The 12,649-nt window shown below is 40.6% G+C and overlaps 1 protein-coding gene across 2 annotated transcripts in view; it reads right to left on the bottom strand.

The window, feature by feature from the left end:
- Positions 1–232: 232 nt before the first annotated feature.
- The window catches only part of LOC110527887 (caM kinase-like vesicle-associated protein), a 96,243-nt gene continuing 83,826 nt past the window's right edge, over positions 233–12,649 (bottom strand). For both annotated transcript variants that reach the window (XM_021609477.2, XM_021609476.2), the window contains 10 exons: positions 12,268–12,375; positions 11,836–11,967; positions 10,654–10,728; positions 9,309–9,447; positions 6,145–6,265; positions 5,827–5,902; positions 4,505–4,641; positions 2,805–2,883; positions 2,409–2,496; positions 233–2,027 (listed from right to left, as the gene is read on the bottom strand). In XM_021609477.2, the coding sequence (XP_021465152.1) occupies positions 1,617–2,027; positions 2,409–2,496; positions 2,805–2,883; positions 4,505–4,641; positions 5,827–5,902; positions 6,145–6,265; positions 9,309–9,447; positions 10,654–10,728; positions 11,836–11,967; positions 12,268–12,362 (1,353 nt within the window). In that variant the 5' untranslated portion in view covers positions 12,363–12,375 and the 3' untranslated portion in view covers positions 233–1,616. The remainder of the gene's footprint in view (positions 2,028–2,408; positions 2,497–2,804; positions 2,884–4,504; positions 4,642–5,826; positions 5,903–6,144; positions 6,266–9,308; positions 9,448–10,653; positions 10,729–11,835; positions 11,968–12,267; positions 12,376–12,649) is intronic.

Genomic DNA, 12,649 nt, shown 5'->3' on the forward strand with positions numbered 1-12,649 from the left:
AATTTTTCAGTTTTTGATTTGTTAAAAAAGTTTGAAATATCCAATAAATGTCGTTCCACTTCATGATTGTGTCCCACTTGTTGATTCTTCACAAAAAAATACAGTTTTATATCTTTATGTTTGAAGCCTGAAATGTGGCAAAAGGTCGCAAAGTTCAAGGGGGCCGAATACTTTCGCAAGGCACTGTACATACAGTATGTTTGCAAAAATATGAAAGATGTTTTTAACACAATTGCTCTTAATTATTCTGTTTCCTTTAATCAACAACAACTTGTAAAAAAAAAAGCTGGAGGGGGGAAGAAATGGCTTTTACAGGTGGTGCTTTACACAGTCACAATCTAATGTTATACAACTGTGAAAAGAATATCATGATTGATCCTTGTAGGCTAAATTATATGTATTTACAAATGGATCTACGTACTTTAGGATGTATAAGAATAAATAACCCAGAAGAACTGTTAAACCAGAAACGGAATGAAAAAAAAAAGAATAATTTTATAGAAGTTGATCTAATCGCATAGGATGGATGAAGATATGTTATGACTGAGGCCTGCCGTGAAATTCATAAAGATGAGCTACAAAATGAATTCTAGATTCATAGAAACTACTGTGTAACAAACACAACTTATTTAATATATCGTACATTTACAGTAGTGGCACTTGATGTTTAAGTTAGAAGTTTATGGAATTATGTAGTCCATTTGAACAGTACATGAGCATCACCAGTGCCCTCCACTTGGAGCCTAACGAACAGAAAGACCTTAATGTTAGCAGGATTACCACGTTCTTTCCACCAAGTGCTTATAATTTTGAAATTAACAGCAAAAGTTAAGAATGCATGCCGTTTTTACTACTTCTACAAAGGTCTCTATATACAGAATCTTTACACTGACAGCCACGTGGTGCCTTCCTAAGCAGAAAGCTGGCGAGGGAAAGGGATTGGGGGATACCTAGTCAGTTGGTAAACTGAATGCATTCAACTGAAATATGTCTTTCACATTTAACCCAGCATGTTGTGGATGCTGCCTTTCACTTACACTGGGCCTGCTGCATCCCCCAGTAAACATAATTGCTGCAGCACAGACAAAACTACTGATGAGTGTATACAACAAATAACAAAGAGAGCAATGTTCACCCCCCAAAAAGAGATCAAACAGGATCTTTCCATGTGTAGAGAGGGGTGTAAAGGAGGAATGCTACAGATCATTATGTAAAATCAACACTACAAGAGCAAAGCCAAGCTGTTCATTACCTTATTGTATGCCATGATAATGCATTGGAATACTGTGAGAGTAGGACTGGGTAAAAATGTTCCCAAAGCAGGTTTGGTACAATTACATATTTCCATATGCTTTAAAGGGGAGAGTTCAGAGGAAAATATGTAACTGTTAGCTGCGCTGCATTAGACACAAAAAGCCCCTGTAAGGCCAGAGGGATGTTTCAAAAACACAGAATACATGTAGCCAGATCAATTCAACACTCAGGAAAGATAGGACAAAGGCTCTGTGAGATGTTACTCATGCTGCAAGTGAGAGAGATAAGTCAGTGTCACCATGCTAGTGTGCAGGAAAGACGATCGCTGGGAGTGAAGGAGGTCATAGGAGGGAGTTCACCGTCTAACCCTGCCCATCGTCAACTTCAGTTGCTGGTTGGAGGGGAGTCGGGGACTCTCCGTTACACAGTGACAACGGATCAACCTCCTCCGGGGCTTCAACTGGGGCCTCCACTGGGCTGGCCTCCTCAGGGGCCGGGGGTGGAGCTGTGACCTCTGCTGCACCTTGGGGAGTGGCATCACACGCCACAGCCTCCATGCCAGCAGGGGGCTCTTTGACAGCAGCAGGCTCCCCCTCAGGGGCTGCAGCAGCGGTAGCTGTAGAGGGGTCACTGAGAGCCTGGGGGTCTGCAGGAGCTGGGGAGGGTTCTCCTGCTGCAGAGCTGGTTACTACTGCTGGGATGGTTGCCCCCGAGTCAGCACTCTGTTCTGGAGCTCTCAGTCGCTTCATGATGGTAGTAACCCGCACCGCTTTCTGTGGGAGGCAGTCGCAGAACACACTCAACTCAAGGCGCCTAGTTACTATACATTTTAAAGCTTTTACAGAACATGTAGCCAATTCTAAAGCCTTATACTTGCACTGTCGCCAATCATTTATCCCATTTCAAATCCTCAAGGCCCATAAAACATATATAGCAAATGTGTGATCGATAGTGTAATGAAACAGGTAGGGAGCAGGCCTCGAACCCTCGACCGTCTAGCCCGAAGTCCAGCGCTCTATCGACTGTGAAGGTAAAGCATGCTCGAGCGGCAGAGTCGATACCCGCGCTTATAAACCCAGGGTCGTAACAATAGTTCCCTCCCATCTCTCCTTCAGTGATGAAGAACTGGAACAGATAAAAAGAAGAGGCTTTACCTTCCACTTGGCTTTAGCAAAGTTCTTCTCTATCTGTGCGCAGACATTATCCTTAATATTCTTATTTGAGGCTGCATTTCCAGAGATCCTGAGGAGATAAAGGGGGAAAGGGAACTTCACTATAATGGGCCTTTGTAATCTTCTCTTGACATGTACAGTACAAGTGACAGCTCAGCAGATGGGGGTGAGTAATACTAATAAAACAACATCACTGACAACCTGTTTAAATGTACTTATTTATAAGAACACTCAGACACATCATACTTACCACAGACACATCAATCAACTAGATTAAATCGGGTTCATTTTCACTTCACATCTGGTATATCTCCTTAGTACTGTGGCCTTGTGGTATATCCCTATAGTAGGCTACTGTGTTAATGTGTATTTCCATACCACTCATGGTTGATGGCCTCCTGAGCAGTCAGCCTCTGATCCTGGTCTACCTCCATCATACGGGCGACCAGGCCTTTTGCTGCAACACAATAAAAGCAATATCTCAACAAACAGCAGTTACAGTTGAAGTCGGAAGTTTACATACACTACGGGCAACCAGGCCTTTTGCTGCAACACAATAAAAGCAATATCTCAACAAACAGCAGTTACAGTTGAAGTCGGAAGTTTACATACACTGAGGTTGTAGTCATTACAACTCGTTTTTCAACCACTCCACAAACTTCATGTTAACAAAGTATAGTTTTGGCAAGTCGGTTAGGACATCTACTACATGACACAAGTAATTTTTCCAACAATTGTTTACAGAGAGATTATTTCACATATAATTCACTGTATCACAATTGCAGTGGGTCAGAAGTTTACATACACTAAGTTAACTGTGCCTTTAAACAGCTTGGAAAAATCCAGAAAATGATGTCATGGCTTTAGAAGCTTCTGATAGGATAATTGGCATCATTTGAATCAATTAGAGGTGTACCTGTGGATGTATTTCAAGGCCTACCTTCAAACGCAGTGCCTCTTTGCTTGACATAATGGGAAAATTAAAAGAAATCAGCCAAGACCTCAGAAAAAAATATTGTAGACCTCCACAAGTCTGGTTCATCCTTGGGAGCAATTTCCAAATGCCAGAAGGTACCACGTTCATCTGTACAAACAATAGTACGCAAGTATAAACACCATGGGACCATGCACCCATCATACCGCTCAGGAAGGAGACGCGTTCTGTCTCCTAGATTTGAACGTACTTTGGTTTGAAAAGTACAAATCAATCCCAGAACAACAGCAAAGGATCCTGTGAAGATGCTGGAGGAAACAGGTACAAAAGTACCTATATCCACAGTAAAACGAGTCCTCTATCGACATAACCTGAAAGGCCACTCAGTGAGGAAGAAGCCACTGTTCCAAAACCGCCATAAAAAGCCAGACTACGGTTTGCAACTGCACATGGGAACAAAGATCATACTTTTTGGTCGTACCCTCTGGTCTGATAAAACAAAAATAGAACTGTTTAGCCATAATGACCATCGTTATGTTTGGAGGAAAAAGGGGGAGGCTTGCAAGCTGAAGAACACAATCCCAACCGTGAAGCACGGAGGTGGCAGCATCATGTTGTGGGGGTGCTTGACTCAGTTACCTGACTCAGTTACACCAGCTCTGTCAGGAGGAATGGGCCAAAATTCACCCAACTTATTGTGGGAAGCATCTGGAAGGCTACCCAAAATGTTTGACCCAAGTTAAACTATTTAAAGGCAATGCTACCAAATACTAATTGAGTGTATGTAAACTTCTGACCCACTGGGAATGTGAAAGAAATAAAAGCTGAAATAAATCATTCTCTCAACTTTTATTTTGACAATTCACATTCTTTAAGTAAACTGGTGATCCTAACTGACCTAAGACATGGAATTTTTACTAGGATTAAATGTCAGGAATTGTGAACCTGAATTTCAATGTATTTGGCTAAGGTGCATGTAAACTTCTGACTTCAACTGTAATACACCTGATGGAATCAGAAAACAAACAGGATATGCTTTTGAAAGTGAAAAACTGAACAGATAAAATCCTCCCTTTTGAATTTCTATTTACCCAGTAAGCTGTTGTTTATAGTCTCCTGTGTCTCTACTTCATCTTAAAAATACCTGACTCTGAGATGTCGTCCCAGTACGGAGAGTCAAACTCATAGTCCCCCGCCAAGATCTTCCTGAACAGGTTCTTGTCGTGGTTTTCATAATCATCATCATCAGTTTCCTCATAGAAAGGAGGGTTGCCTGAAAGCCTGAGGTCCACAAAACAAAAGGAGCTCTTTATCAGCTTGTATTGTAATACCATGTGCACAAATGTCATGTAAAGATTTGATGTATTTCAGTAGGTAATACCCTATAAATAAATAAATAAGATATCCGTACTGCTTTTGAGCATACCATGTGGAGTAGAGTGAAGATGGTCTCTTTCAGTAAAGTACAGGCACCATTCATGTTGTCCGTCTGTATAATTCCAAATCTCCCATCCTATGAGTAGACTAACAACCCACCCCTCTTGCAGTAGTATACAGTGGTTCTTCCTTTAAAAGTTGCGTCATACTGCAGCACACCTTGCGGGCTACTGCAGAATTCTATGGCACATTATTTAATTGTCAGCCATTGTTACCATTAATACTAGTTAGTGCTAGTTTGACTACCAGAGGGCATCTTTCAGAAGCATTTGATAGCCTTCAATATTGGCTGTACTAGAGAATTTAAAACATTTTTTTGTAAGAACATGGTATATGGGATTGATTTTAATAAATGTAACTTAATTCATTTGATTAATATTATGGTGTTTCTATTCCAAGAAAACCCCTCAGGGTTTCCCTTAGGAAGGACCGGAAAATATGGTGATGTACAACGTGACAGTAGGCTACAGTACTAAGAGCATAACATGTATGTAGGTGCTGAGGCTATATGACTGCGCCATCAACTTGATTATTTAGCAGACATCACTTGCTTATATTCAGTCAACACATATATCTTAAGAATATCATGGGATATAAATGAACATTTTCATTTCTCTTAGAATAAAAACCTTAGTGTAACAAGTTTTATACTGTTGCAAAAAAAGTATTGTATTTTTCAGGGTGTGCATGTGCAGCACAGAGGAATAGCAATTCTTACACTATTGTTCTAAATTCAATCATCTTCATCATTCAGTTAATTGAAATTCAATTTTGAAGTCGTGCACAATTATCAGTTTCTATTTGGTTTCTGTCACCCATTCATTGTCAGTTTAGTGCCTTGGGACCCAAAAGCATAATCAGTGCTCTAACTCCCCCTTGTGCTGGTCTGGAGCAAAGAAGCAGTGACGCAGGGTACCGTACTAAACCACAAATTACCTCTAAATCCTGCAGCGTAATCTCAAAACTTTTAATTGAGCAACCGCTGTATATGGGCCCATGGCTTCCTATGCTGATAATCAAACCACTCACAGTATGTACATGATGACACCCAGGGCCCAGCAGTCCACTGGCCTGCCGTATCTCTGTCTCCCAACCACTTCTGGTGCTGCAGGGACACAAACACAGTTAAAGATTATCTCTTTATATCAGTAACAAAACAATACAATATACAGAAAGCTCTCTATTGAATTTTTTGTTGATATTCTTCTCACATATGCTTTCCTGCGCTCCCATAAACTGCTCCCCAAAACCAACTCTTGAAGATACCCACTGCTCCCTCTCCCAGGCAGTCTGTGCTCCCCCTTAACCAGGTACTAAACCCTCCCCTGCTCCTTCCCCAGTCCTTACCAAGGTACTCTGGGGTTCCACAGGGGTCTTTGATGAGCCCGGTCTCCAGCTTTGCCAGGTGGAAATCACTGATCACTATTTTAGAGTGCTTCAGGCGGTTGAAGTACACCAAATTCTCCAGCTGAGAAAAGGAACAGGGCGACAGCCGACGTTTGCCCAAGTTTTGCTAAAGTAATCTCATTCAAAACTTACACAGACTTAGAGCAGACTTCATAATTGTTAAATATTGAAGCAGTCAAACTCTTACTTTAGCATCACACAAGTGTCTAAAAAGGACAGTCCAATTTTCTTTGTTCAAACAAAGCAAGACCAGTGTGGTGCCAATCTGATCAAGGACATTTGCATAATACATTTGCATTATAAATGTGCCTTTTCAGAAAATTTGCCTAAAAACACAGTCCAAGTCAAAAGTTTGGACACACCTGCACATTCAAGGGTTTTTCTTTATTTTTACTATTTTTCACATTGTATAACAATAGTGAAGACATCAAAACTATGAAATAACACATATGGAAAAATGTAGTAACCAAAAATGTGTAAAACAAATCTAAATATATTTTATATTTGACATTCTCATTTTTTGGTCAAATAGCCCTTACACAGTCTGGAGGTGTGTTGAGTCATTGTCCTGTTGAAAAAGAAATGATAGTCGCACGAAGTGCAAACCAGATGGGATGGTGTATCGCTGCAGAATGCTGTGGTAGCCATGTAGGTTAAGTCTGCCTTGAATTCTAAATAAATCACTGACAGTGTCACCAGCAAAGTACACCCACACCATCACACCTCCTCCTCTTCCATACTTCACAGTGGGAACCACACATGCAGAGATCATCTGTTCACCTACTCTGCGTCTCACAAAGACACAGCGGTTGGAACCAAAAATCTCAAATTTGGACACATCAGACCAAAGGACACATTTCCACCTGTCTAATGTCCATTGCTCATGTTTTTAGCCCCAAGCAAGTCTCTTCTTATTATTGGTGTCCTTTAATAGGGGTTTCTTTGCAGCAATTCCACTATGAAGGTCTGATTCTGTCTAATCCTGATCCGTTTCACCTGTCTTTGTGTTTGTCTCCACCCCCCTCCAGGTGTAGCCCATCTTCCTGATTATCCACAGTGTATTTACAGTGGCTTGCAAAAATATTCACCCCCTTGGTATTTTTCCTATTTTGTTGCCTTACAACCTGGAATTCCCCTTAAACCACTAGAGTGTTGCTTTAGCAGTATGCTTATGGTCATTGTCCTGCTGGAAGGTGAACCTCCGTCCCAGTCTCAAATCTCGCCATCCATCATTCCTTCAATTCTTACCAGTTTCCCAGTCCCTGCCGATGAAAAACATGGTGTTCTCAGGGTGATGAGAGGGGTTGGGTTTGCGCCAGACATAGCGTTTTCCTTGATGGCCAAAAATATACATTTTAGTCTCATCTGACCAGAGTACCTTCTTCCATATGTTTGGGGAGTCTCCCACATGCCTTTCATTAAGCAATGGATTTTTCTGGCCACTCTTCTCTAAAGCCCAGCTCTGTGGAGTGTACAGCTTAAGGTGGGCCTATGGACAGATACTCCAATCTCCACTGTGGAGCTTTGCAGCTCCTTCAGGGCTATTTTTGGTCTATTTGTTGCCTCTCTGATTAATGCCCTCCTTGCCTGGTCCATGGGTTTTTGTGGGTGGCCCTCTCTTGGAAGGTTTGTTGTGGTGCCATATTCTTAACATTTTTAATAATGGATTTAATGGTGCTCCATGGGATGTTCAAAGTTTCTGATATTTTTTTATAACCAACCCTGATCTGTACTTCTCCACAACTTTGTCCCTGGACTGTTTGGAGAGCTCATTGGTCTTCATGGTGCCCCTTGCTTAGTGGTGTTGCAGACTCTGGGGCCTTTCAGAACAGGTATAGATATACTGAGATCATATGAGACTTAAATTGCACACAGGTGGACTTGATTTGACTAATTATGTGACTTCTGAAGGTAATTGGTTGCACCAGATCTTATTTAGGGGCTTCGTAGCCAAGGGGTTGAATACATATACACGCACCACTTTTCCGTTTTGTATTTTTAAGATTTTTTTTGAAACAAGTTATTTTTTTAAATTTCACTTTACCAATTTGGACTATTTTGTGTATGTCCATTACATGAAATCCAAATACATTTAAATTACAGATTGTAATGCAACAAAATTGGAAAAACGGAGGATGAATACATTTGCAAGGCATTGTATACCTGTGTTCTCTGTTTGTCTATTGTCAGTTCGTCTTGTCTTGTCAGGTCTTACCACAGTGTTTTCCCATCTCGTTGCTTCCTCAAGTTCTGTTTCCTAGTTTCCCCAGTTCTGACCATTCTGCCTGCCCTGACACCGAGCCTGCCTACCCTTCTGTACCTGTCTGACTCTGACCTGTTTACAAACCTCTGCCTGTCCTGACACCGAGCCTGGTTGCATTTATTTGGGCTGCAATCTGAGGTGCAGTTAATTGCTGATTTCTGAGGCTGGTAACTCTAATGAACTTATCCTCTGCAGCAGAGGTAACTCTGTGTCTTCCTTTCCTGTGGTGGTCCTCATGAGAGCCAGTTTCATCATAGTGCTTGATGGTTTTTGTGGCTGCAATTGAAAAAACGTTAAAAGTTCTTGAAATTTTCCTGGATTGACTGACTGCTTATTGCTTATTTGATCTGTTCTTGCCATAATATGAACTTGGTATTTTACCAAATAGGGCTATATTCTGTATACCACCCCTACCTTGTCACAATACAACTGATTGGCTCAAACGCATTAAGAAGGAAAGAAATTCCACAAATTCTATTTTAACAAGGCACACCTGTTAATAATTTAAATGCATTCCAGAGAATGCCAAGAATGTAAAAGCTGTCATCAAGGCAAAGGGTGACTACTTTGAAGATTGTCAAATATAAAATATATTTTGATTTGTTTAACACTTTTTTTGGTTACTACATAATTCCATATGTGTAATTTCATGGTTTTGAAGTCTTCACTATTGTGTTACAATGTAGAAAATAGTAAAAATAAATAAAAATCCTGGACTGAGTAGGTGTGGCCAAACTTTTGACTGGCACTGTATATATATATACACTTCAACCCAATTAAACAAGTCAACAATGTATTTAAAAGAACCAGTGGCGTTTAAAATAAGCAGTGGGCTTAGTACCTTGAGGTTCCTGTGGACAATGTGCAGGGAGTGAAGATAGGCCACGGCCTCCAACACCTGACGGACCACATTACTGGTGTCGCGCTCTGAATAGTAGCCCTGGTCCAGGATCCAATCAAATACCTCTCTGCCAGTAGCACTGTGGGGAGAAAGTGAGTGGCATGAAGCAGAAGCATGGTGCTGACCTACAGTAGGTGCTTTGAGCCTGACTGTCTCTGGTTCAAATAATTCACAGATCCTTTTTAATAGTATAACTTTATTTGATGTCTCTGACACGGAGACACATTGGGGAAAAATATGTTTGCATTACTATGCTATTACCATAGAAATGACACCTTGCCAAGGGCAAAGACATCAACATTTGACAAAATTACAGAGTCACCAAACATGCTTAATGTGATGATTTCTGATGGTTTACCTCATTATCAGAATAAAAGACCCACAAATCAATGCAATCCTGGAGAATATGAGTACCATATATTTTGTGAATCAGTCATATAGACCCCAAAACAGATTTAGAGTTTTATACACTGCTGGAAAGAGGAGATTATTAGCTTCAAAACAATTTAGAACCTGTGTACCAACTGTTCAAATTGAGCACAGCATAGCTACAACAGAGATCAGCTGTTTAGAGAAAATCACCCCCAAAGTTTGTTGTTGGTTTTCCAATTGCAATCTGCACATCACAATGCAAGTCCCACTGTATAAAACATATTATTTGGCATCACTTGTAGCTGGTTTGCTACTAATTTAACAGTTTGACAAGATAGTGTATTACTAGCTAGATAATGTGTTTAAAAATGAGTTTGTGGTTGTATTTGCCAGCTAAACAGCTAGTCAGCTAGCTTGTCAGTTGTCTGTTCGCTAGCCATTGACTCATTTTGAAAGGTGGATCTTCTTCTCCTCTGAGGCTTTCAAAGTGTACTGAAACTATGATTTCGACATTCAAATGAATTGGGTTGGCTCGAAAACATGTTGTTCTATTGAATTCTGTTTTAATCCAACAACAGGCCATGCCAATATTTTTTACGAAATGTGCAAGTTTTATGCTAATGCACTAGCACGACTTACGACTGATTATGATAGAGCATGTCACATTTAATGTTTCTATGGTAATGTGTCAAATCCCCAAGAACACAGACTAATGAAAAAAATGGAGCATGCAGAAATGAATCATATCTGAATACCAAATGAAGGCTGCAGAAGGGTAGTTCAGAGCTGTGCTCATATTTACAGGGCCTTAGGCTACCACAGCTCATTCCCTATAAGTGCATAATCAACACATAGACCCCTGCTGCCTCAAAAACAGGGGCGCAATCTCAACCAATCAGATGACTCAACTCACAGTTCAAGAAAGAGGAAGTACTCTTTTCTGGTCTTATAGAAATCCACCAGCTGAAGAATATTGGGGTGCTTCACCCTGGAGAGAGCAGGCCACAGGGGGAGAGAGGAGAGTTAGAAGGAGTGTACAGATGGAGAGAAATGGGAGTGCCTTCATTGAGATACACAGTACGGTATTACGGTATAATAATGCTCATGAATAAAACACAATAACAGTCAACCATGCCAAGAGGAACAGCAACCATGTGCAGGGGAAAAAAATGCAGCAATAAACATAATCAATTTAATTCAAAAAGGACTGAGATCTGCATGCTTAAACATCTGAATTGATTAGGGCATTTATGTGCAATCATGACCACGCGGCAGAACAGTATGGCATGTTTGACCGTGAGCACGATAACGACTGCACCGGCTAAGAAACTTCATGGTGAGTTTTGTCAGCGAGGCTAAGAGCAATGAAGAGTTTAACGCTTCACATAATGTGTTAGACAACATGGAAACAATTGGCCGTATGTGGTCTGTGTGCTGCTGGCTTTCAATGGTGCTTCAGGGGATTGGACTGATGGAATGGTATCTTTTCCAGTCACTGAAAGTAATGGCCGCCAACCACAAGAAGATTGATCAAATCCTTCAGTTCCAGAGCTTGAAGAAACCAATTGAAATAGCGAGCCCTATGAAGGTCATGCTTTTGTGTATCGGGAGAAAAGACTCCACGTATTAGATAACCCTTCAAGAAATGACACTTTCATCTTCTCTTAAGTGCATTGGCTTTTTCATCTGTATTCTTTGAGTTCCCTACTGCCTGCAACAAATTGTTTGATAAGGCTCAGGTTATGCTAATGTTTACTGGAGAGGGAGGCAATGAAAGGGAGTCTGCCACAACCTGATGATGAATAAGAAGCCTAATGTGAGAAGAATATTTGAGGATTAACAAAGTTGGAGTAAATATTGCTACCCAGTGTGATCATTCAGTGGAATGTAGTTTGCTTTACTTTTTCATAAAAAATGCTGCAGACATATTTTGTTTTCTTTGTTATTCGCTCTAATGGATGTCTGCAAATGCACATAGGCCACTAGAATAATACACCATCTCGTATGAAACAAAAAGCATTTACAGAGAATAGTTTTGTGAACGCAGATGCAAAATGACAGAAAGCAGAGTTTAAAGTTCATAACAAAAACTCACATCTTTAAAATAAGGATCTCGTTTTTTGCAGCCTTCCGAACTTTCCTTCCATCCTTTTTCAGGAACTTTTTACAAGTAAACATTTTCAGTGTATTTTTGTCCTTGGCCCTGAAGATCTCGCAGAACTCCTCTCTGAAAAGGAAATGCACAAAACCACACATTTATAAAGATCAACAGTACAGTTAATGGATTTCTAAATTAATTTTGTAAAGCCCTTGATTACAATTTCATAATTATTGGCCATGGTAACAGCATCCCTAGGTGGACTTGAATAAAGCATTTGTCTGTATTTAATTATTTTTTAAAAGTGAGCTAATTTTCTAATTATCTGGTTCCATATTGGACAAAGAAAAACCCAGACTAGAGGGCTGATATTGGGTTAATTGTATTTCCTGTTTGTTCAGACAGGTGGACTACTAAGAGCATACTTACGATTTAACAATCTGTCCCAGGTCATATTTATCTGTCACCTCTGAGGGATTGTTGTAATCCTTCTTTTCCCCCAGCGTCAAACAGCCAAATGGCATGGCCAATCCTGCCCTGAGGGAGAGCGAGAGAACGATCTGGTATCATGTAATGTCACACACTATTAGCCATTAGTGTACATTATTACACACCACATCAAACAGAATCCCTCAATCATGAAACATTGCACTGCACTGGTGGCGAGAAAGTCTTTCCAGAGTAAAGGGACTGATAAACAGCCAACGCCAGCTGATGCTATCACTGTTGAGCCGATTGTTTCACTTGACTACTGTAACAAGCCTTTGATAATCCTGTATTAACAAACACCCCTTTGATGGGCTGCAGAGCG

The sequence above is a fragment of the Oncorhynchus mykiss genome, chromosome 7, assembly GCF_013265735.2.
Source record: "Oncorhynchus mykiss isolate Arlee chromosome 7, USDA_OmykA_1.1, whole genome shotgun sequence".
Classification (NCBI taxonomy): Eukaryota; Metazoa; Chordata; class Actinopteri; order Salmoniformes; family Salmonidae; genus Oncorhynchus; species Oncorhynchus mykiss.